Here is a 25,483-nt window from a genome sequence, read left to right as displayed (position 1 = left end):
GGGAGAAAAAAGGTCTTGGAAGGATTTGCAAGGGAAATTTTGGGAAAGAAAAGGATGGCTCTCGTCCTGAAGGGGAAGATGTAGCAAAGCGTGTTTGCTCTTGAAACTCTTAAATTAACTTCAAAAGCCTTTACTGTATGTTTTATCCCTGTTCTCTTCCATACCTTTTATCCAAATGACTGCTGTATGCCAGGGCGCACAAACCAGCCTGCAAAGCACCTTGAGTACAAAGTGATGAAGCAGTCTGTCTCACTGTTCGTACAGTCTTCTGACTCCCTAAAGCGAGTCCCTTTCTCTGATAGAGTATTGTCGTGGGTCTTTGATTTTGTGACAAGCTGGACAAGCGTTGCGAAGGACAAGCATGTTTGTGGGGACTGAATTTTTTACTGGGTGGCTTGTGTGCCGTTCAGGTTGGCTTCCAGCAAAGGCTGCGGGCAGTAGTATTCCGTGGATGTTGCCAACAGTGCTAATAGAAAGCTAATTTCTGATTTGGAGTTGTCCCTGTTCGTCCTGTAAACTTGATCTGATGGCTCAGGCAAGGGAAGAAAGGATACCCTCTCCACTGTATCCTTCTAAAATGGCTCAGGTTTTTATAGTCTGTGCTTTCTAAACAAGCTGGAGACTAAGAATTATTCACAGAGATTATTGTTTTAAGTGAGAATACACTAGAGAAATTTGTGGTCTGCTCTTGGACAGCTCACTTTTAGGGATGGCCAAAATTGACTGAATAAATGATTCATTGGTTTTATTCACATTGCCCTGACTATAAACCTCAGGAGCCTTCCTTGCCTGAATTGATCTGTTCTGCCGGCAAAGGGATGAGCAACACGTGCACGGTCAGCCCGTCCTGGTGTGTGCTTGAAGGAGGACAGAAGAGCTGTTGCCTTGTCTGAGGCAGCTTTCCTAACAGACATCGTCCCGTTCGGGGTTTCTGAGGCCTTGAGAAAAGGGTTTGGCTTTTAGGCATGCCCTGAGAAACTCACAGAGGAAAGTGATGTGCAGAGAAGAGACTGTCTTGGAAACCATCTCACTGAGAGCATCTTTTTGGGGCATCCTGTGAGGTTCAGGTAGGAGCTACTTAGGGTCCTGGCTCTTGTCCATATGCACAGTGGGTTTTGCCTCTGGCAGCCCACCAAGTTGTTTTTGTTGCCAGTCCATATCCAGCTCCCCAGCTTAATCCTGGCTTGGGCCGGTTCGTTTGATTTGTTCAAGCTGTTGGGCTGTGAAATTGCCACCCAGCCCGTGGTAGCTCCCGGTAGGTGTTTTGCCTCTACCTGCTCTAAGGCTTGCTGCACTGGCAAATGGCTGGGCTTCTTGGCTTGTTCCTCACCAGCTCCTCCTGTGTCTGTCATCAGCCTTGGTGGGGAGAAGAGTGTAGCAGCAGAAAGGCTGTGAATGGATTTCATATCCATGTCCTCAACGTGCTCAGAAATAAAAGGGTCAGTGCTCCCCTGTTTGTCCCAAATTCTTTGGTTTCCAAGAGGGACAAGGGCCACTTGTGGGTAAGCAAGTCCCAAACACCTTTATAACTTAAAACATAAGCTGTAAGCCCTTAGACTTTCCCATGGCCTTCTTTACCTTCTTCATGAAGACTTCACGCGACACCGCAGTTGAATGCCTGTATTCAAAACAAGTTAAAAAGGAGGAAGAACAAGAAACTGAGAGAGCAGGAGGTAGTCCATTCCTCGGTGGTGCAGTTCTGGTGATGGGGCCTGAGCTTTATGGCCAGCTACTCATACAAAATCAGTTGGCAAATAGGTCCTCTGTGCTTTTACAGCCTTTGATACATATGTACAACCTACACAGAGGCACATGCAGTCCAGTATTTCCTTTGGCCAGAGCAAATCCAGTGTTTGATTGGGTCTGAGCTCTGCTTGGGAAGCTGGCAACACAAACTTCTGAAGGGCAGAGGAAACTCTCCATTAGCATTTTCTTAGCTAAATTTGCTGACCTCTGCAGGTCAGCTCTAATCTGAGGAGCGGTAGTTAGTAACATATTCCTCTACTATGTTCCCCAGGACTTTTTTCCCCCTCCTTCAAATATCCCACCATCACCAGCCCAGCTATCTGGTAGCAACAGTGACCGAACAGCATGTACGATAACGACCGTGGGTAGCTGCTCCACTGATTGACCCTGCTTTGAGCAGACAGACAGTACTCGCTCGCTAGTATGTTGCCAGCACCAGAGGAATGTCTGGGAAATCTTCAGGGGGAAATCCCATCCTAGAGAGATTATGCAGTGTGGCTGCGCTGCCTTTGGATGACAAATATGTGGGGTTTTGTTAATGTGCTGCATGAAGCTGTATTTTCAAGGTTTACTCTGATTTCTATGGCACCTGTTGGCTGTTGAAGTTGCAGTACCAGTCACGCTACAAAAATAATAGTGTGGTGCCGACAGTGAAATATAAGCAAACAGCAGCATCCATGAACTCCTTGATGGTATTTGTGCATAGGACGATGTAGCCTCATGCATCAAATGTCTTGTGGCAATGGATTCCTGATCCTTGCAAAGGAAGGGTTGGAGGGAGTGGATATTGCTTGCAAACCTCTCATCTTAGCTGAACACGAGCAGGTGAGACATGCTGCGCTGGGGCAGATGGACTCTGTGTTTCTCTGTATGTATGTGGTTACCTGGTCCATTGAGGATGTGGAGTTTGGGATGGGGACACTCAAACCAGGGTGTGCTTTTGCTTGCTGGTGGGAGGCTACAGCTGGGGCTCTGCTGGTGAAACATGCCTTCCCACTCAGCAGATGGGATCTGGGGAGTGCTCAGGCAGCCCGAGGCTGAGCACGTTTGCTGGTGGCTATTCCCCTCCCCTGCTCTCCTGCATGCCCTTTGTTGGGGGCCAAGGTGGCTGAGAAAGCTTCTTTGCACTTATTGCCCAGGAAAAGCGACCTTCAGGCAGAGTAGTTCTTGGGAAAAAGCCTCCCCAACCGTGACAGATTTGACTATAAATCTCCAGTATTAATGCCCAGGTTCCCAAGGTCTGTCATCTTGCATGCCGGCAAGGCATGTGAGTTGCTCAAAAACAACGTGCCGACTCATCAGTCATTTTGGAGGCATGTCAGAAAGCTGTTGCTGCAAGAAGGGAGGTTGAAGGAAGCCTGTGAGCATGCTTGTGTGGGGGTACACGGGAGAGCATCCTCAGCTGGGAGCATGCATGGGCACCCCACAGAGGTTCCGAGTCCCATAGCCCCCCAGGGTGGGGGGTTTCATCCACCACATTGTCCTCTACCCTTTACAGTACTTGGTCTCTCCGTTATACCCCAAATTGCCCTGCACCTTCGGGAGCAAGGTTGTAGGTACTGCTTGAAGCCATGCATTTTCCTTCGGTGTGCAGCTGTGCACACCCAAGCCAGGCTTGCCTTTGCAAGGGTCGCTGCCGGTTCAATGCCACGTTAGCAGCGAATAATGCCAGCATCCAACCAGCTGCCACCTGCTGCAGAAGGACAACTCTGTTGCAAGCGGTGACATTATTTTGTTTAGGTTTTTGTGACTATCTTCATGAATAATTCTGAAAGGGGAAAAGTGTGTCTTTTTTTTTTTTTCCTTTTGGAAAGTGTCAGACTGGCTTTAAAATAGACTCAGCATGAGTATCTCTTATTGGTACAGGTATTAAGTTAGTTATTAATTTCTTGCACTTTGAGTCTTATGAAAATCCTTCCCTTATTCCTTTCTCATTCACTCTTGGTTAATAAGGCTTATTAGCACTTTTAATAACAACAGATATAATCTCAGATCAAATTTGAGGAAATTTTGCATGCTACCTAGGCCAGGGTTCTCTCTGCATCCTCCCAAGGACAAGGGCTAGAATAAAGGACAACCAAAAGATAGGGAGAAGAAGAACGGCTGTCCTTTAATGGGAAGGAGGAAGAGAGGTGCATTTTTTGCTGACGGTAGGAAAATGCTCACTGCCCATGAAGAAGCACTGTATGTGAGTGCGTGTGGCATGGTTGGGTTGGTGGAGTTGAGTATAGGCTTGAGTATTTCTTTGAAGTTTTTAGCTGTGTCTCATGCTGTGGAGATTGACAGTACCTGCCAAATACCGGGGCAATGTCCCCGGGACTGCAGGATTGCTCATCCTTTCAGGTCTGATGCATTAAGACTTGAGGGACCCTTGTAGGGCCAAATAGCTGGCCATGGCCTCACAGTCTGCAAGTCATAGTTTCAGATGGAGAGAGCAGGGTGGATTTTCTTCATCTAAGAAGTGGTGAAATAGCACAGGAAAGGCTTAGCACTCTCAGATAGGTTTTCCCGGTTAAAACCATTAGCACTAAGCTGCCCTGTCCATGCTTCCATTGTACCCTGGGGAAGAAGGCCCACCAAGTTTAGACCCTGCTCTTCCTCGTGGGAATGGTGGTCTTACCAGGTATTGCCTCCAGACTGGGTCCTTAGCCCCTCTGGCATGTGTTTGCAGTGCTATTCAGCGCAGCGCCGCGCAAAGCCCTTCAGGAGAAGGAGCCTGAATTTGCCTGCAGGAGCTGCCAGCGTAAGCATGGATTGCTGAGAGGGCACTTGAGAAGCACAGGAGGTTTCTGAGGTGCTGTGAAGGGGCTGGTTTTGCATGCGAGTTAGAGGCTGGTGCTGCCAAAGGGGCAGGAAAAATACTCAACATACATGGCCCAGCTGTCGGGGCAGAGGTGACTGGGACTTCTCTGATGTGTACGAGTAGCTGTTGGCAAGTAGATGCTGAATTCAGTGGTCAATACCCATTTCTCCCTCAGTCAGGGCTTCAGGGGAAAGAGAACCTTTAAAAGTCTTTACTTTGAGCAATTGAAAGAAAAAGCCTAAAACTGTGACTTATTGGATCACTTTTCTCTTCATAGATTTCCACTTTTAGAACAGTCTGTGAAACCTCAGTGATTGCTTTCTTTTTGCCTTCAAACAAGCCAGCAGCTGGGATTTAGCATGGAGTTTTGTTTTCAGTTTGGATTTTAAAATTTTATTTGTTTTTACGTATGACTAAGGGAGTTTCTTTGAGAGCACTGGCTGGTCTGGACACCAGGTGAGGGGTGCATAGCCTCAGTCACCCCTTGTAGCCCTGACCCAGCTTGCAGAAAGAGAGCTGCATGCAGCCGGGCTGTCACAGGTCACCTTGGCCATGGGGAATGTCCCAGGCTGATGTGTGCCTTAGGCTGGGCACCCTGCTGGGGTGACCGACATGGTGACTTGGGTGGAGCTCTTGGGAAGTCTACTGTTGAACATGGCAGCGCAGTGGGGTAAAGGACCAGGAACGCAAAGTCTTCCGCTTGGTATCTCTTAAAATTGGGTCATCTGGCTGGTCTTCTGCCCATCCTTAAAGTGAATGTAGCACTGTAGAGAAATGGCAGCTTGTAAAAGTAAGTGGAGGATGGAAACTGAGCCCTGTTGACATCCCCAGGACAGGACAGGGTCGTGCCTGCTACTGTTCATCTGCCTCACCCCACGTAGCTTTAGGTCTTGCAACGTGAGGGTTTTGCAAGCATCGTCGCTTCCCTGTACAACATTTGCTTCTCTATCTTCTTAACATGGTGACAAAGTTCATGGAAAAAAAAATCTGTTTCGCTTGTCCAAAACATAAAAATTGTCTTGTTCTTAAACAGTAAAGACTTACCTAGGGTGTTGTGTTGCCCCTCACCCTCTGCCAAAATGCAGTAATCTCTGGAGTAAAGCCTGGGGAGGCAGCAAGGGAGACAACTGCCTTGGAGCAATGTTGTGTAGAAGACTAAAACTGTTCTTGTAGGAGGATTTGTGATTTCAGGCATGTCACACATACTACATAGGCTACAATTTGTGGTACACAGGCAAGGAAGAGTCTGGGCTTGTTGCATGCCTGAGGGATTACATCAGTCTTGGAAATAGCCCGTCACTACTTCCTTTCTCACCCCATTTTCTCTTGCTGCTGTGATGAAATTCCTGCAGCAAGCAGTTCCCTGGAGTTTTGAGACAAAACGCACCTGTGCGGATAGGATCCTGAATAAGGAGCCCTGTGGATGCTTGCAAGGTGTTATGGAAGCTACTGAGAGATGTTTTCACTGGTGTTTTGCATAAAGTCAATTAATTCTGGTATTCAGCTCTGTTCTTGTCCTCTTTATGACAACTTCTGTGCAAGCTGGTTTGTGTTTTTTAAGGAAATTCAGGCAGGCTGAATACTGTGCATTTGCGTGAGGATATGTTTTTGTGCAGGTGCTTCCACAGACCCTCGGAAAGCTCTTTCTGGAGGTATATTGCATTCCATCAAGAGGTGTTCCCACCTGTCCGCAGTGACCATTTACATGGTGTGAACAGCCAGTTGCCAACACTCAGAGCAACAGTTGTAGGAGCATTTAGCAAGAAATCCTTTGTCTGAAATATGTTTTTTAATAAACTATTCACTGAATATATCCAAATAACAAATAAATTCCTGCAAATCCAAGTCTATTTGCAGACAACTCACAAATGAGAAAGGCTAAATTAATTGAATGCTTTAGTCACTAGGGATAATGGTCCAGCTGTAACAGAGATCTCCAGATGTTTGTTTGCAGAAGACTATGCTTTCATAGGAAAAGAAAAACACTCGTGGGTATATTAACTCAGAAACAAGTTTACAGCTGCGTGCTTGTGCGCTCTGCCTTGCACTCCCACCAGCGACTGCGGAGCTCTGTTCCAAGGTTTCCTCTTGCAATAAACAGCATCTTTATTTCTCGCTCATTGTCCTCCTGGCCACGTTTAGACATCTGTGACGTGCAAAGTGAGGTAATGACCCTGTGAAAGCCTCCCCAGCTCCAACAAATATCACCCTCGCTGTGCTCTGGGGTGTACCACGTGTTGTAAGTACAGCTGGACTGCTGCTTCTTCCAGTTCAGGCTGCTGCGGCTTGACTTTTCCCTTTTATTTGGGTGGGTTTGCTGCACAGGACCGTAGATTGGGACAACAAGATGCTGCTTGTTGTCTTATGGCTGCTAGGAGCTTGCAGGGACAAGTGGAAGAGTTTTGTGGTTGGAAAGGGGGAATGCTCTCGACTTAATTTCATCTATAGACTGGAGCTCTGCCCAACTTCTACTGAAGGAGCTTGGCTTTATCAGTGCATTAGAGTCGTCAGTCCAGTGTGCTCCATCCATTTCCCTCAGTCTTATTTTGTTTCCGTTGTTAAACAGCCCAAGCTGGTTTTGAAGCCCGTAGCTGAAGTGCCCCATTACTCACAGGCGAGAGGACAATAGAACATGGGGCCGCTCTTAAATGTCTCTCCACGTCGGCGTCATTAATAACCGTAATGCTGGCATCACTTGCTCCTAAATAGCCTCATTTATCAACAAGCAATTTACTGCAGTGCTGTGGCGGGGACACAGATAAGCTCGTGCCTCAGATACCCAGGCACCACCTGCCAAGTCTCTCCCCACCTTCTCTTTGGCATTTGAGAGAGAGAGAGAGAGAGAGAGAGGCATGGTAGGAAATGCTCCATCCAAGATGTGGCAGTCATTGCCACCCCCAAGGAGTTGGGTTGTGCTTGGAGGAAGGCGGCTTCAAGGCCGGGAGGGGACCGGTGGATGAAGGGGTTGGAGTTGCAGGTGTTTGTATTTCCCTAGGCTGTCACCTTTGTGGAGAGTCTTTCAAGCGTCTGGTTGTTTCTCTTGGTTCTCTTAGGGGTTTTCCTTGCTTTTCAGGGGGTGAGAAGAGCAGGAAATGTAACCTTTCCAAAACTGGCCGCCTTGGGCTTCAAATTTCTGACCCGTTTCTGCGAGTCTTGCTTTTACTGCAGCCATATCTTGGAGATCAAGAGGTGCTAACTCAACTCCAGAGAGATAAATCAAGAAGGGATTTCACTGCATCTCCATTATAACCGGGCAGAATCCATCACCCAGCACATGTTTTGAAACCTCAGAGAGCTATGGTGACAGTCCAAGGCCAATTTACTTACAGATCTGGAGTCTGCAGTCAAAAATCTAACCGCTGGTACCATTTCCTTCTGGCTTTGGCCAGTCAGTGGGACTTTGCACGTACCAAAGCACGCTTGTGCTGGAGCAAAACGTCCTGCGATATTTGGGCTGACGGTGGCTGTATGTATTTGTTCCCCTGAACCATTCAGAGAGCGGAGCAGCTGGGCCATAGGCAAGCTGTAGCACTAAAGGTTTTGTATTCCCTGTGAGACTGAGAGCCTCGGGGATGTTTCATCTTTTGTAAGGCACAGATGAGATTTCAAACAAGACGTGAATGAAACCCGCTCGAACTTCACTTGCGCAAGTAAAATTTGCTGACGGGTTTTTTTCTTTTCCCCATTCATATTGATCAGCTCCTCAGCTTGACAGGGTTGCTGGTGGAGGAAGGGGCTCTCAGGCAGCACTATTTCAGAGGTGGCATTTTACACTCTGGCTCGTCCCTGTTACTGGAGCACAGCTGGCGTCATACAGATGTGCCATCGATGGAGCTGTTCAGCACTGATATTCGCATGACTTCTCTGTTAGCATTGCTGGCATCGTTGCTGTACTGTCCTGGGGGTGTCTTGTCTTATACCCTATGGATGTCTTGCAATCCTGCTCAATGCCAGGACGGTCCGGGGACCTAGTCCGTAGGCAGTGCAATCTAACCAGTTTTATCTCTGACCTCATATTGATTGCAGAACAGCTTCTCTTTTCTAATTAACACAAAGCTATGTTACTTTGTCTGGGTAAGATGCAAACTACTGCATGTGTCATCTTACTCATAAATCATTTATTTATGCCAAGTAGCAAAGCACCTCATTAGCTAGACTTCTGGGGTCCTGCTTTTCTTCTGCTTGCCCTGCTGAGTTTCTAGAAAGTTTGGTATGGCCAAAGAGAAGCAATGAACTTGAGGATGCTGGGTCAGTTGCATCTTCTAGTCTTCTCTGCCCTCCTGCTTTCTGCACTGAGTGGGAGACTGCAGTGGGAGTGTACCCCTGTTTTTCCAAGTTGAGGAGAGGTGACTCCCATCTGAATGATCTCAGTGGAGCTCCTGTTAGTTCATTGCATCCACTAAAGTAATCCTGGGAGCTAGGATTTGGTTTCAGTCCTCGCTGCTGTCCCAGCCATCAGAGCTGGTTGGTACTCTCTGGACATATGGTAACTCTCAGTCTTCCACCTGCTCTGGGCCTCCCTTTCTGGGACGGATGGCAACATCTTGTATTCCTTGGTGGCATGTCTTGGCTCGATTATCCCCTAGGCAAGCCTTGTCTAATCTTTCCTAGTGAGAGAGCGTGGCTTGCTTCAGCTGGTCACCCAGTCTTTATGCCCGACAAAGATTCCTCTGAAAATATGGGTGCTCAGCATCCCTGCTGCTACTTGGTTTTAGCTGGCAAGACACCTCTCGGTAGTCAAAAAGGGCGGCTGCAACAGGTCACCTACTGAAATGGTTTCTTCTGACCTGTGAAGCTCTTTGCATGGTGTCATGGTTTCTCTGGCAGGATCAGGAGTCTCTTGTTATCTCTGTTCTTGCCAGCTGGCAGTTAAAACCCAAGCTTGCCGGACTCTGTTTAGAAAATCAGTCCTCTGCCCTTCAGCTCCCCAAATGGGAATGACCTCAGCACTGTGGTGCTGCAGATTTAGTCTCTGCGCTTGTTTGTACAACTTGTTTGGTCAGTTGGCATAATTTCTTGTTTCTGGAAGCACAGCGACTCTACGCTAACATCAGTCGCTACAGAAAGCCCCCAGCCATGTGGTTCTGACCTCAAGATCCATATTAATTTAGAGTTCCCCCCAGGGAACAACTTGGAGTGATTGCTTGGGAGGAGTTTTCCCAAAATCCTATCTCTGCAGGTAGTCAGTAAAACTCCTGGGAGGAAGGTCTCCTCACTATGTCCATGAGGACTCTTAGCTGTCCCAAGAGATGTGGGATGTCCTGCTCCCTGGCTGTGCTGGTTGGCTAGTTCATGTTGGTGGGACAGCTGGCAACCACGTCTTTTAAAGAAAAAGGGTTGCGACCCTAAGGAGGGAGACTCAGCTTTCCTTAGTTCAGCTATTATTTTCATGAAACTTATAGGAATGCTGTGGTTTCTATGGTGCAAATCCTTCTCCCGTGTTAGGCTGTAACTTGCCAGGGAGGCTCCTGAGTTGCTGGGGAGAGGATGGTCGTGGTCATTGCTGGGAGTGCCTGCTGTGAAAGTACTCGTGCAGTCTCTGGTGGGTGGGTCAGTGAATTAACTGGGTGTCCCACCTACACGCATATCCATTTTTCAGAGAAGTGTGGTCTTCTAAAAGCTGTGCATCAAGGTAGGTGTTGGTACCTCAAAAAGCTGCCTTCAAAAATAGCATTTGGGGAAGGGGGTGCTGCAGCCTGCATGAGGTGTGAGATTTATATACATGGATGCGTATGCAGCATGGGCCCTTCTGATAAGGTAGGGGAGTGTGAGTGTCAGGGCAGGTTTAGCGGTGAACACCTTTCCCTAGCACTGCATAGACTAAGTTAAATATCTCACCAGTGACCAGGTGTCCTGAGTCCCCTCTGGTGGTCTTCACCTCTGTCTTGGAGCTTGCCCAGTTCCCAGGCACTGGTGGGAAACCAGGGTGAGGGTGAAGGTCTCGCCATCACTGATGATGATGTTTTTCTGCCTGTTACTGAGCTGCGATATTCATGCAGAGGAGAACTGGATGGTGTTTCCCTCCACGCTAGTACCTGTGATAGAGTTTCCTTTGACCTGTGAGTGTTTAATTAGTTAAAAAACAAACTCTTCTTTTTGGAGGGAGGTAGGGGAGGTTGGGAGGAGGCAGGAATGAACAAAGGAAATATACCTTATTATTTCTGGGCTCCTTCTTCTTTCAAAAACTAATTAGAAAAGGATATGCTATGGATTTAGGGTTTAAACTTTGTGTCAGAAATGTTAATCAAGACCGCATTAGCTAGATTTTCCTTGAGGAGTGAGTGGCAGGGGGGCTGTACACAGTGTTGGGCATGTTTTGGAGACAGGCATGAGGTGGCATGGAGCAGTACTCATGGAGACATTTGGCAGCCCGGCCATGCAGAGGGAATGGGTTTGCCTTCACAGGTGGGGAGCATCCTCTTGCCCGCTCCCCAAAGCTGCTAAAATTGGGGTTTGGATCTTATCTAGGCAGTGCTTCTGGGGCTATTGCAGGATTGTTTTTGTAGCGTCTTTTCCAGGCCAGTTTTAAAAGCCCCCAGACAACGTCGGGGCTTTTTGCCGTTATTTAACACCTCGGTAGATTTTGCTGCTGGGATGTTTCTGCTAACCCCAGATTTATGTTTTCCTTTGTTTTTTCAGTTCATCCTGCCTCCTCCCACCCCTATACGTGCGTCTTGTGAATAGTTGTTAGTCACATGAGAGCAGCTCCAAGGAGCGAGGCTGCATCTAATATTTAGGGTTTTTTCAAGAATCCCTTTCCCCAGCCTCCTAGGCTAGGCTGTGTGGGTATTGATGAAGATCTCTGTCTGATTTCCAGTTGGCAGTGCTTGGAAATGAAGGCAACGTTCCTGCCATGTTTGAATTGGAAATGGTCTTGCCTGCTTTGTATTGTCTTGCCTATGCTCCTGAGAATTGCCCTGGTCTTCAGGAACCCTCAGCCTTTGTAAGATGCTACACTGAGTGCTTTCCTGGGCTGACGGGACATCTTGTGCATTCCTTTCTTCAGCTCCGTTTACAGTTCTGCTGTAAAATATCAAGTTAATCTCGTGTGATTTCCCCTTTATAACCCCATGATGCTCAGTGCTTATGCTTCTCTTGGCGTTTATTCCCTCCCACTCCCCCTTTTGCATTTATTCTGTAAGTTTACCAGGCATGGACTTCCCACTCTGGAAAGTCTAAATACTTTAATTTCACAATTCCCCACTGCTCCTCTTGTTCTCTGACCCTTCTCAGACAAAGGTGTGAGTGAACCACCAGTTAATTTCCTTTAAATTTAGTTTAAAATTAAGTGCCTTGAATGGTTGGCTCACCTGCAGACCTCATCCTTGTGATGGGGCTGCTCTCCTCGCTTGTGCTCTGGGCTCTGCTTGGAACAGGATTGTACCCTGGCTGGAACCGGCTCTTCTCTTTCCCTCCCCTGTTGCGGGAATGAAGAGAGAAGGACAGATATCAATAAAAGTGAATGAGACTTTTTGACAGAGCAGCTTCTGTGAGGGAACTTTTTTTTTATGGTGCAAACAATGGATGGAGCAGAATTTGCATAAAACTCATTAGAAAAAAGTACAAGTTTCATAAATCTTGTGATAAATTAATGTGATATCATTCTGAACATGATGTATTAATTTTAGGATGAAATGAATGGGTCTGTGATCATTGTTGGTAATTATGAGGCTCCCAGGCAGTTTGGAGAGGAAATTATTTTTAAGAGGGCTTTTTAAGTGTGGGAACCCTTTTCACACTGGGAATATCTTAACAGACCTGGACTCCTTCCTTTACAAGTGTTTCTCTTCTTATTTTACTCTCCTGGGTTTTTTTTTTTTTATGTGATTGTATTTACTTCCCTCTTTCATGCTGATACAGCCTATTCCTTCCCAAACAAAAGGAAACAAAAGTCCTTTCAGTTCTTGCAAACTATCCATGTTCTGCCTTGTCCCAGGGACTGGCTGTGGGTTTTGTAGTGAAGCGGAGGGCAGGAATCGCTGGGTCCCTGCCTGAGGAGGCAGGGAGAAAGGAGAGGCAGGCACCCCCTGAGCCCACTGCTCTTTGCAGGGGTTTGCCCAGGGATGAGCATTTCTTTAATCCCTTTTTTCCAGGCAGAGCTGGAGATGCCACAGCGATACTGAGGCTTATCGGTGATGTCGGCACCAATATGCCAGCCTGGTTGGAGAGTTTTGGTTAATAAACCGCTGTCTCCAAGCCAAGGAGGTGCCAACAAGTGAGCAAAGGCTGTGACCTCCATCCACTGCAAAGACACGGCACCGGCATGAAGACGTACATTTTAAACTGGTTTTGGAGAGCTTGCTTGATATCTGCATTGCTGTAAGACCTGTTTGAAGGTTGATGGAGGGAAATTGCTCTGTGTTAACTGTGTTGATATAGGTGTTGACTTTAATTGGGAGGATGCCACTTCTCTGCCCACGTGCATGCCAGCAGCCCAGTGACTGTGTGCACAGCATCTGCCAGGATACCCTCAAGTATTCTGTTGACTTTAATGATAACGTAAAGAAAGTTGAAGATACCATTGGCTTTTGTATCCCCCCCCCCCCCCCCCCCCATTTCTCTTGTAAAGTTAACTGAAGTGCTTGGTAAATAGCAAAGTAAACCAAAAAAGGCCTCTGTTATGGCTGCTCTTCGTGTGAGTGCTTGGTTCTTCTGTACCCGCTGCTGCGCTCTTCCTTTTAAACAGCTTTAAACACCCTCTTAAATGTCTCTGCAAGAGCTGGGGGGAACGAAGGCAGGCAATGCCTCTTTCTGAGGTTTACTGCTGGCTGTCAGGTCTGCTTATGAATTCCGTCTCGACACTGACTCCCCACTTAAAATAACTAAATGCAGCAGAGAAATTACAGGCTCTGTCTCCTGCTCTGGCTTTGAGCATCTGAGGAACTAGGAAAAACTCTCTGCTGTGCCTTTCACTTCTCAGCTTGATAAACTCCCTCAGAAATGGTTTTGACTGCACAGATTTGTTTTCCCTCTTCTCCGTCACCTCTGTGTTTGGCTCCTTTCTCTCCCGTACGTGATCGGTAATGGCAGTAGTGCACGTGGCTCCTGGACCAGCTTGTCCTGGGCTTTTTCCCTCCTGTAACTGGTGAAGACCTCCTGCTTTTCTGATGGCAGAAACTGCTCTTTTCTCCTTTATTTATTAAGACCCTTTTTTAAAAGGTGCTGGTGTCTCCCTGCCCTTTTACGCTTGCTCTGCAGCACAGCACTTGGAGCGGAGGCAGCCTTGTTGGTCAGGCCAGCTGATGCTTCCCCTTAGCACCTGGAAAGGGAAGTGAGTAACGTTGAGCTCCACTTGAATTCTAGGAGTGGAAAATTTCTTTGAGTTGTTCTGGAAAGTTTTGGCTCAAGTGGTTGAGCCCTTTCTGAGAAGGAGGCCAGAGAGTATCTGTTGAGTTTGTGTTTATGAAATTAGCTGGCAGCCACCTGCTTTGGGAGAAAGGCTTGGGGATGGATGAGTGGGTTGCCCTTGTACCTGTGGTGTTGCTTTTAGGTATCCCTGAGCATATCTGAATGATGTTGGCCAGGGGGTAATCTCAGGGAGCTTGCATGGTATGAGTTTTGCTAGTATCGTTCACCCAAGGCATGCTCCAGCTGCAAGGAGCAAGGTTTTGCCTGCAGTAGCAGTCTGGAGCGTGTGGTGGTTAGGCTCTGGGACCCCACATTTCTGCATGCTCTATGGGCATCCATGGCATGGACAGGGAAACTGCTCCAGGAGGCTGGGACTAACTGGGAGGAAGGCAGGAATGAAGATGGAGACCCCCTCGTGCCTGCAAGAGATTTCCTGAGCCCAAGAGCGCTTTGGTTGCTCTCCTAGCTCCCCCGCACTGCGCCCACACTCACTCCTCCACCTTCGCATCAGGTGGGGTCTCCTGTCCACGCTTGGTCTCCAGCTCGGGGCTCGTCCTCTCTGGGAAAGCAATGAAGCTTCATCCCAAACACAGGAGCAGCTCCCACTTACTGTAGCCTCCTGCTTGAAACTTGATTTTACTTTATTTTCCTTGCTAGGGAGCCACTGTCCTTTCTCTCCCTCATGTTGCTCAGAGGTGGCATATCGTAGGATTGCTCAGCAGCACAGAAATATTGGCATTTCATCTCTTTTTTTAAAAAAAAATCTTTGGGGAAAAAATCACGGAAGGGCTTTTTTTCTTCATTTATTTTTTTTCTGAAAGGTGAAAGAGAAAATGAATTACAGGCAAAGAAAAGGGAGCAGGTGAAAAATGAGAAGAACAGGGTTTAAATTTCAAGATCAGATCCATCAAATCCTGACACCAAGCGCATCAGAGGCCAGCCTGCTGTGATGAACTGGGCTAGTTGGAGATGCCTGTGCTGGAGTGACTGGGGCAGGCAGGCAGGGCTGCTGGCTAGCAGCTAACATCAGGAATGATTGTGGGAGAAGTGAATGGGACGTGATGAACCGGGAACGGTCCCATCTCCCTTCGAAGGAAGGAGGGGGAGCCAAGGAAATCTGCTGGCAGCTACTTTGGAGCAAAAGCATGGCCGTGGCCTTCATGTAAGGGGACTCCTTGCTGCAGGGTGTGAATGCTAAAATGATTTTTATGTAAATAAATTTGTGCTGGTTTGAGAAGTTGAGAAGCAACTGAGGGCTGTCTGTGCCAGCTAGTGACCTTGGTCGAGGACCATAGCCCTTATGCCAAGAGCAGTGCCCGTCTCCCTGCTGCTTCTCTCCCCAGCATGCCCAGTGCCTCTGATCCATTTACGGCTGCTACTTAGAAATGCCTGGCTTTTTATTCTGCAAAACCCCTTGCCTGTAAGCTGAGTGCCCGTGGCGCTGGCAGGCTCTGGGCCGCTCTCGGTAGCGGTGGCAGAAGACAGGGAGCCAAGAAGCTGTGTGGTGACTGTGACCACAGATATGATCCAAAGCTCAGGAGGGGTGAGAAACAACAAGCCAAGGTGAAACAGGCATTGGCTTTTAAAAGCAGGGATTAAAATGCTTTTAATATTAAAGTGTAGCTGATGCCTGAAGCCTTGAGCCCAAAAGCCAGCGCAGTCAGCAGAGAGATTCCTATTAACTCCAGTTGGGTATGGATCAGACCTTTTACAAGAGCATCTTATTAAGCAACTAATTAGAAGCCTGCCCCTTCTGTTGGATCCCAGTGCCCTCCAGCCCACTCCAGTCCCTGTGCAGACTGTGTCAGCATCTTGCTCTGGCAGCTTCTGACTCCTCTGACTCTTTCCCTGGCCCTGAGGCTTGGTGCTTCTAAAACCCTCCAGGAGCTCTGGGATCCTCCCAGAGAGTTTGCTTTTTCTCATTTCTCATCCCCCTCTTGAAAGCAAAACCAACTGAGAGGAACTGGGAGGGCCCAGCTCCTTTGCCTATTTTCCTCCTTGGCAAAGTGGAACGGCAAGAAAAATATACAGGTTTACAGCTGCAAGCAAGATGCTGAGACAGGAATTCCTGCATCGGGGGGGGGAATGTGGCGGGGTGGAAATACACCCCATAAAGCACCCAAACCTAAAAAAACTTAATAGAATTCTAGCAGGAACAAAACAAGAGGCGGCAACAACAACAAAAAGCTCCCGAGGTCAATCAAAGTTCAAGACTTGAAGAAAGAAGAAAATCTGTGTATGTGTGAGAGAGAGGGAGAAGCAGCTGTGATTGAGAGAAAGGAGGAAAAAGGAGACAAGATAAATTGTGATTATCTGGTGGAATCAAGACACTTAACTGCCCTGTCTGATTCCTGAGGGGAAACAAATGGAACCTATAACTTTGCACTGCGGAAGGATAATTTGTCCCTGTTTCCTCAGCCCTCACGTGGAGCCAGGTTGGCACTTGGGCTTGTGGCAGCTCAAACAGCATCCTCAGCATGGCCTGGGGAGAGCTGGGGCACGTTATTTTTCTTTGCAAGTGCCCAGAGAGGGGTTTCTGACAGATGTGGAGCTCTGAGCTCTGCACACCCTGTCCAAGTGGGACCTTCTTCTTTTTGATGATTTCCCAGCGATACAGGCATCCTTATGTGAAGGTGCTAGTGCTGCTTTTGCAATCCTTTGGTAATTTCCGTGTTGCTGCCATGAAAGAGAACGTGGAGCCCAGCTGCAGAGCTGAGTATCGCTGTGTCAGGTGTTTGCCTTGGTCTGGCTTCACCTATGGGTGTGACAACAGCACCTTCCCTGTGATCACCCTGGAAAATGGGATTTCTTGTGGTCTGTTGAATGGTGACTGTGGCCCAGATGTTCCAGCTGTGTTTGCCTTGTGCTATCCAGCTAGTCTGCTCCTCCTCCCTTGGTGCAGTAAATTGAGGGGGGGGGGGGAAAGATATGGGGGGGAAAAGTAGAGTTAAATAAATTGGTGCTAAAGGAATTGGTGGAAGGTAGCTCTCAAACTTTTGTCATGGTGGTGAAAGTGGTGCAGGAGCCCAGCGTGCTCCGCTGTGGTCTTCTCCCTGCATCCTGCACACCTGGTTTACACCATGCACCTAAACTTAGCATTCTCCCCCTAAAGCTTGCAAAAATCAGAATAACAAATGACAAAGTGATTGTGAAGTCTCATTTCTTATTTAAGGGAGCTATTTCTCATTATTTTCTATTTAATTTGTTATTTTGATCTGCATTTTATGCTTTTGTTTTTTTCTATAATGAATTGTGTGGTGCTCTTAAATTAGGATGGTGATTACTGGCTGATGGACAGGTAAGGGAACAGGTGAAATAGCTCTTAATTTTCAGCGCCTCACTTGTGAGGGTTTGTTTAAGATGGTATTTTCCTGTGATACAGGAAAAAAACGGGGCAGCTCAGAACACTAAAGTGTAAGCTGCATATTTATGTCCTAATGAAGTTTCTTGTTTCTAACAAATAAAAAGAAAGAAAAGTTGAGGAGGGTATAGGTGCTGAATGTTCCCTTTCTTCTTTTTAAACTGCTAAATCTGTCCTTGATTTTGATACTCCTGGACCAGAGAGCAGTCGAACCCAGCGCGCTGTTTCACAGGGATCTAACTTTGCACGTCTGCAGACTGGCAGAAGCAAGAAATGGGGGTGGGATGATGCACTCTGCCCAGAAATGCCCTGCCTTGTTCTCCAGGTTATCCTGAATTTAGGAACAAAATTCCCTGACAGTGGGAGGTAGCTGTAACACAGAGAGACAGAGAAGAGTTAAATGTTTGTTTGCTGGCTGTTTTTTTTTTTTTGGGTGCAAGTGCATTTGCAGCACACAAACCATGAATGCCACTATGATTAGAACAGGGTGGGACATGGTTTTCCTATTCAGCAGGATTTTTAAGATCGTTTCCCTTCCACTGAGATGCGACCGAGACCTTTTGGAGTTTGAAGTATTTGCAGTTCCCCAGGGAACTGCAGATACCCTGTCGATCTAGGGTTTTTGAATGAGATGTAAAGGGGAAAAGTCTGTTTCTCCCATTAAATCTGGAAGAATAGAGAAGTATGACCCTGGATTTATCTTGTCCTAGTTACTGACTTTCACTGCCATGGGGACGGTAACAGTCTGGCTTGTTTCCTGGGGCAAAGAAAACTTTGCTAAGGATGGCTTTAGATGTCCTCCAAAATAAAGCCAAGCTATTAGCTTGTTTCATACCAAGGCTCCAAGGTCTGAGAAAGTGTAGGCTCACTTGTGTCTCCGGTATTGGCACTGAAGAGACGGGAACGTTGCACGTGAACTGGCTGATCGTAGTGGTTTGGATAAGGACTCTTGTTTTCAGGTCTCTGTCCAAAATGTCTTTGATAGTGACCTGTCACTCGCACCTGTGTTGGTGGAAGGAATGTTTTTTTTCTCCAGTGGTTAATTGTAGTTGCTCTTTTTAAAACAACTGATATTCCTTCTAATAGAAATTAGTCTAGGTTTGGGCACTGAGTCTTGCTGTGCTTTCTTGCTCTGGAATAGTCCTCTTAAGTCTTACATTTCCTCTTTATGGATGTGCTTGAGATGGCCTGAGTCATCTTGCTGGTCTTTGTTGTAAATGATGCAGTTCAAGCTTTTAAAGCCCTTGTTAAATGTAAAGTATTTTTGCTAGCTCTTGAATGTTTGTGGCATCCTCTTGCATTCAGTCCTGAAGGTGAAGCGGCCAGCCAAGCAGCTTGCAGAATTGCACTCTTGGTAGAACTGGCTATATACCTCTAAAGTCACTCCTCCAAGTGCCCAAATTGCGCTGCAGCTCTGCCAGCCAGGGCATGGAAAGAGCTCCTTACATGCTTGAACCCCTAGCCCTGCCAGAATGGCTGGTTTTGGGATGCCCTCCTCTGCAGCTGTGGTCCACCAGCCTTTTTTAAGGGTGAAAACAGATTTTTACCAAACAAGCCCAAATTACCAAGCACTTCACCTGGCTGCTTGGTCCTCCCCATTATTTGTCATGCTGTCGCCCGAGTTTGTACCAACAGCAATTTTACATCATGCTAGGATGTTCCCCCTGATTGCAGTTGGTGGCCTTGGGACCTGCCAGGCAGCTGGGTCCTCGCTCAAGTGCACTTTGTTGATGTCATACAGCGCTAAATTTTTAATTGGAAAGTCACGCAGTGCTAAGTCAAATGCCTTACAAAAGTCTATTATTTCTTTGTAGTTACCTTTATCTGCCAAAATTGTAATCTCATCAAAGAATAAAATCAGGTTTGTTTGACAAGGCCTATTTTCCATAAAATTGTGTTGACTGGCATTAATTATGTTCCTATCATTTAATTCTTTATTAATGGAATCTCATATCAGCTTTTTCCATTATTTCCGCCATGATTGATGTCAGGCCAACCGGTTGGTAATTGCCCGGGTGTCTCTGCTCGCTGAGCTGTGCCGCCGCCTTTGCCCTCCAGTCTGCTGGAGCTTCCCTCCTCTTCCCAGATGGATGAAATTTTGGCATCCGTTCTCCTTTGCCAGATGATTTGGGGTTATAGGGTGCTTTCGTACTGCCAAAGGTGGCTCACACAGAGGCTGTCCTCCCCGCCATCCTTGGGGCCAGGCAGCCAAGGGGATCTCCTGCCCTTACCCTCACCCACCGGCTTTTTTCCTCCTGTTTTCTCCCGTCCTGCTGAGGAGGGGACTAAGAGTGGCTGGGTGGGTGACAGGCAGCCAGCCATGGTCGACCCGCCACACCAGACTTTGAATGTGCTCGGAGGTGTCATAGAGAGGCCCAGAATGATCCAAGGAGGTTCTTATGGGGCTGAAATGAAGCTCCAAGGGTGGAAGCTGTCCCTTGCTTTCAGAGCAGTAGAAGTCATGCTGCTCTGGGAGCAGTGTGGAGATTACAAACAGGACACACAGCTCCCATGCAGCAACTTCAGAGGGTCTGGGTTGCCTCTTGGGTGCAGTCAGGAAGAGACATTTGCAACTGCACACCCGCGAGGGATGGCTGAGCGAGGCCTCTGTTGGCTGGGGTATTCAGGATCCTGCAGAAGATGGTTTCGAACATGATTTGGCAGAAGGTAGTGATGGATTTATCCCAGCTTCTCTCATGCTGTCTGGGTGCGTGGGTTCCACCTATGTCAGAGACCAGCACTTGCTGCAGCTGTGGTGTTTAAAACAAACCCCAGGTCTGTGTCTGGCTCCAGGCCCTGTGGGCATCATGTCCGTGCTCTTGGCCTTGGGATGTTTGCTTTTAACCTGGATGTGTTGTTGTATCTGCTGGTGGTACCCCTCGGCGGGGAGGAGCATGACAGAAGCTGGTAGGTGCTTACCCAGAAGAGGCATGGGTTCCTCCACTGTCTCCAGTGCCTGAGATAGCCATGCTTCTGCTGAGCTAATGTGCCTCTCTTTTGATAAGGGCGAGGGAGGAGAGGAGCTGTGGTACAATTTATCTGTGCTAGAGAGAACAGTAGGACCGTGCACAGCTTGTCTCCCCTTGTGCTGTATAAATGAGGCATTGTAGCACCACGGGAAAAAAGTTTGGGGGTGACTTAAAGGGAGGAAGGCAGAAGACCTGAATATTTTCAGGATTTCTTCCCCTCTGTCCCGTTTTGCTCATGATTTCTTTCCTCTCCACCTTTCCCAGGTTCCTCAGTGACACAGCTGCTGGCCCGGGACCTGGACAACGACCCACTGGTCTTTGGCGTGGTTGGAGAGGAGGCCAGCCGGTTCTTCGCAGTGGAGAGCGTGACCGGTGTTGTCTGGCTCAGGCAGCCCTTGGACAGAGAGGTGATGCCGCTTTCTGCTGAGAGCATCCTCTGCTGAGGGGAGGGGAAAAAAGCCTCTGCTGGGATAGATGGTGGCTCTCCACTTTTTGTGGCAGCTGAGATGCAGCCTGGGTGTTGTTCCCCCATGGAGTTGGGAATCCAGGTGTCTGATGTGTCCCCATCAGGGTCTGTCCCTAGCCACCCTGTCACTGTGGGGACAGAGAGTGCTCTGGTTCGATCTGGCTTGTTGGTTTTCCTGGATTCCAGAATAATATCTGTGAGTTCAAATGAAAATAATAAATGGAGATGATCTAACAAAAGAGCAGGATGCTTATACATTCAGGGAAATTTACAGGCTCCCTCTTTAAACCTATATTCCAATTAAATCCTTTACTCTTTAAAACAATGTGTGAAGGGATGTGAGGTATCCCTGCTTATTCAATCTCATCATGACTTTGCATCATCTTGTGGATTCAGGCTGCTGGATGCTAAATTTGGCAAGATTCTTGCCTCGAAGCTGTTTCACACCACTATTTTCAGTGGTAGTTTTGGTGTGCAAAGACAGGGTATCCCATCCAGGTGCCTGTTTTGCAACAGCCCTGGCCCTTGCCACATTCCTGGAGCGAGGAGGAAGGGAGAGCACAGGTGTTTGGACAGGAGCTTGGTAAGACTGGGAAAATACTATAAACCTGGCCAATGTGCTTAATTTCCCTGTGCTCCTGTTGCCTGTGTTTAGTGCTTCTTTTGCCCGTGGCAGCGTTGTGAAGATAAAACCCATTAACACGCCTCGGGCGCTGGCGGTCCTGGTCAGAGCCAGCCAGATGTGTGGGGATGCGGAGGAGCGGGGCAGTGGATGCTGCTCAGGCTGGGTGAAGGCAAACCCAATTTCACAGTGCTAAGAGCGAGGCTCTGGAAAAATAAAGCATTTTTCTTCACCCCTCTCCCCTCCGCCTCCCTGTGCCAACAGCTGCTGGCATGAGTCATAAATCTTCTCTTATTCAAATGCCTACCGCTTCCCAATACTTATGATAACAGCCTTAAGCCAAGGAGGGTGATCAATAGATTTAGGTGGCTTTTGGTGGAGGGTGGGAAAGGAAGGAGCTGAGCAGAGCTTGCATGCGTGACTGGGCTGAACTGGGAGAGGAGCCTGCACCCATCAACTGATCCCAGGGGCCCAAAGTCAGCGATACATGGAAGAGGGTGAAGACAGACACGTGCATAGCTTGGTATGGACAAGGGAAAGGTGTAAATAATTTATGGTGGAGGAAGCAGGATTGTGTGGGAGGGAAGGGATGGAGGTGGACAGCACGCTGGGAGCAGAGAACGCTGGCCTGGATGCATGCAATCAAAAAGTCAGGGGAGAGAAAGCCATACAAGAAAAGTGGTGGGGAAAGAAAAGCAAGAGATCGATTCTTGTCTCTCTTTTTCTCCTCCATTATACTTGAAAAGGGAGAGGGAGTCATAGTAAGGTAAACGATGCAGGAAAAGGGAAAATAGAGGAAAAAGAGGAAGGAGTGAATGTATAAAGGCAAAACAATTTTTAAAAGATTTTTCACTCCCACAAAGATTAGATGGAAACAGGCTTAAAAAAAAAAAGACAAACCCTGAGTCTAAAAAAAGTATGTGCTAAAACGAAGGGTGGAGACAAATTATCATGTGGCAGCTTTCTCTGATTATTTTATCAAGTTTTTAAAATTAAATGCTCAACAGGTTGTTTCTTCTCTCCTGTTTTTCCTTTCTTCCCTATTGCTTTGCCCTTTGCGGTGGCACTGATGGGTAGGGGGGAAACAGGGGTGACAGACGCTGACGCAGCAGGGTGGGCTGTCACAAGGAGCAGAGGCTCTCCCCTCCGTTGGTGTTTCAGCTCTTCGTTCTGCCTGCAAGCATTGCCCCGAGGCAGGAGCTAAGAAAGACTTTCTGAGACTGCATTCCCCAGCTGTTTGGATGGGGGGCCTGGGAGGAGGCAGATGTGGGGGCAGGAGGGGTGCACGCTCTGGTAAGCTGTCCCCAAACCCTTCTCCAAGATGAACTGCTATCCTGGTGCAAGCAGAGCTCCTGGTCTGGGCACCCGTGGCTACTGCCTGCCCCTGAGCTGATCTTATTAGGAATAAATCAACCAAATCTGCTGCACAGAGAGCCATTTCAAGCTTGCTTTTCAGCCTTTCCTGTACAATGCTTTGGAAACATCAAGTTGCTGTGCTCAAGCAGCTCAGGCAGGGTAGGGGTACTGGTGGTGGGAAGGGATTGCTTGGACTGGGGGAACCAAAACACCAGACAGTGCCCAGGTACCGGATAGGTGTGGCGGTCCAAGTCCTGCTGTCTGTTCTTGCATGATTCCTTGGTAAAACGTGAACAAAACAATTGCTGGTGGAAAAGAAAGGTCAGGAAGGTAAGGTCTGCCTCCACTAGCAATATCCCCCCACCCTGACACCAAAATAATCCCCTCTTCCCCACTTGCCCCTCGCCCCTGCACCAGTGACTTTAATATATTGCCATTTAGGACCAACCTGTTAATTTAGTTAAAGCAATAAGGGGCAGAGAGGACTGCACAGGCTTTTTTTTTTTTTGAATGTGCTTATGGGATTTCAGCCAGTTCTTACTACAGACCCTGGTCTTATCCCTGTGTTCCCAGCTATGTGATATCTCAAGAACTTGGTGCTGCATGGGAAAGCAGCAGCAAGATTTAGATGTCCTCAGTGAGACTGTGTTGTATTGTCATCTTGAACGAAAGCTAATTACACAGCTTTTTCTTTGGACTTTCTTCTCTTTCTGCATCGTCCTTGTATCTTGCAGTCGGAGATGGTGCCAGGTCACAGCACACTGTGGGTGGAAAACTGCTTTTCTCTACCTTGCACTTATTCCCTCTCGCTGCTACAAGCAGGTAGCCTGTGGCATCAGGGACTGGGCGGGCGTGCAAAGAGAGCTGGGGCTTGCTGGCATGCCGCAGAAGGTTGAACAGCGAGCTCCTCTCATCTACTTTAGCCTAGTTGTCTGTTTAAAGTGCTTGGCTGCTAGTCGGGGAGTCGGGTCCTTAGTCCCCGCACCCTCCTGACCCCAGGGCAGAGCGGCTTTTCGTGCCTGTGAAATACACTGGAGCCCTGCTGGCATTAATATTTCTCAGCATTTTATACTCAACATAGGTAACTGCACTCAAGCGCCCCTTCTCCTCTTGAAGGTCCTGAAAGCGTTTTGCATGTAATAATATTGGCTAAAAGTCCCAAGTCTGCCATCTGCAGATAAACACTACAGTATCTTTAATTATATGTTTTTCTTCTCCTTCCCTTTCAGACTAAGTCAGAATTCACGGTTGAATTTTCTGTCAGTGACAGCCAAGGGGTAAGTGCGACTTCTTATTTCATGGTCTGCGGCATGGGCGGAGGGGAGCGGGGAGAATGAGTGTGGGTTGCCGAGGCACCTTCTGCATCATGCCAGGAGGGTCTGGGGAGCGGGACCACCCCTGGCCATCACTTGCTAAAAGCCCAAGTCAGAAAAAGCAGCCATAAGCTTGCTTGAGGTTTTAAATCCATGCATAAAGCTGACACCTGCTCCCCGTTGTTATCCTTGTGGCCGCAGGTGATCAAAGGGACGGTCAACATCCAAGTTGGAGACGTGAATGACAACGCCCCACGGTTCCACAACCAGCCCTACAGCGTCCGCATCCCGGAGGTAGGGATCGCCACAGCCTCTCTGTGCAGCCTGGCTTCTGGCTCTTCCCTTGGTGGCCACTCTTGCTGCCTGGGTGCTGCCACAGAGCTGGCTACCTGAGGGACACCAAAGTACATCCTCCTGCCTGTCCTCCTGCCCTGGACCCTCACTGTGGTTGGGGGGAGGATTAAACTTCTGGAAGTTATTGTTGCCTGAAAATGGGCAGAAGCAAAGTGACGGCACTTTGGGTGTTGGGGAGAAGGCAGGTGGAAGAGGAGGTTTGGAGCTCAGAGCCTTTGTAGCCTTGGCGATGTCTTTCCCATGACAAATGTAAAGTTTGAAAATAGCTGTAAATGGGAATTGGTTACTTTTTCTCTTCCTTGAGCTGGGGGGATGTGCAACTCCTGTCACAGAGGTGACCTGAGGCAGGACTAAATATTTCTTCTGGCAGAGTCCTGCCCAAAGGCTTCTGTCCTTGCTGGTGGATTCCTTTAACACCTCCACAGCGGGACTTGTCCCACTGTGTCCCAGGAATAAAGTAAGTAGGAAAGGATGTCGTGGTTTAACCCCAGCTGGTAACTAAGCCCCACACAGCTGCTTGCCCACTCCCTGCGGTGGGATGGAGGAGAGAATTAGAAGAGTAAAAGTGAGAAAACTCATGAGTTGAGACAAAGACAGTTTAATATGGAAAGTAAAAGCTATGCACACAAGCAAAAGCAAGGAATTCATTCACTCCTTCCCAGAGGCAGGCAGGTGTTCAGCCATCTCCAGGAAAGCAGGGCTCCATCACACGTAATGGTTACTTGGGAAGACAAATGCCATCACTCCAAATGTCCCCCCCTTCCTTCTTCTTCCCCAGCTTTATATACTGAGCATGATGTCATATGGTATAGAATAGCCCTTGGGTCAGTTGGGGTCAGCTGTCCCAGCTGTGTCCCCTCCCAACTCCTTGTTCACCTAGCAGAGCATGGGAAGCTGAAAAGTCCTTGACTTAGTATAAGCAGTACTTAGCAACAACTAAAACATCCCTGTGTTATCAACGCTGTTTTCAGCACAAATCCAAAGCATAGCCCCATGCTAGCTACTATGAAGAAAATTAACTCTATCCCAGCCAAAACCAGCATGTTCCCCACCCCATTCCATACCATTTACATCATACTCAGGTCTCACACTATCCAATACATTCTCATTACCCACCGTCACCCTTCCCATCCTTTGATATAATA

At 47.9% G+C, this 25,483-nt stretch overlaps 1 protein-coding gene across 1 annotated transcript in view; it reads left to right on the top strand.

Annotated features, from left to right (window-relative positions):
* Window positions 1–20,757: 20,757 nt before the first annotated feature.
* The window catches only part of LOC142411947 (cadherin-23-like), a 117,956-nt gene continuing 113,230 nt past the window's right edge, over window positions 20,758–25,483 (top strand). The window contains exons 1-4 of the mRNA XM_075506611.1: window positions 20,758–20,798; window positions 21,349–21,487; window positions 23,901–23,948; window positions 24,186–24,278. Of these exons, the coding sequence (XP_075362726.1) occupies window positions 20,758–20,798; window positions 21,349–21,487; window positions 23,901–23,948; window positions 24,186–24,278 (321 nt within the window). The remainder of the gene's footprint in view (window positions 20,799–21,348; window positions 21,488–23,900; window positions 23,949–24,185; window positions 24,279–25,483) is intronic.

Source organism: Mycteria americana, chromosome 6 (assembly GCF_035582795.1).
Source record: "Mycteria americana isolate JAX WOST 10 ecotype Jacksonville Zoo and Gardens chromosome 6, USCA_MyAme_1.0, whole genome shotgun sequence".
In the NCBI taxonomy this organism is placed as follows: Eukaryota; Metazoa; Chordata; class Aves; order Ciconiiformes; family Ciconiidae; genus Mycteria; species Mycteria americana.
The sequence above is the reverse complement of the archived record's forward strand: the minus strand, read 5'-3'. Positions and strand labels throughout refer to the sequence as shown.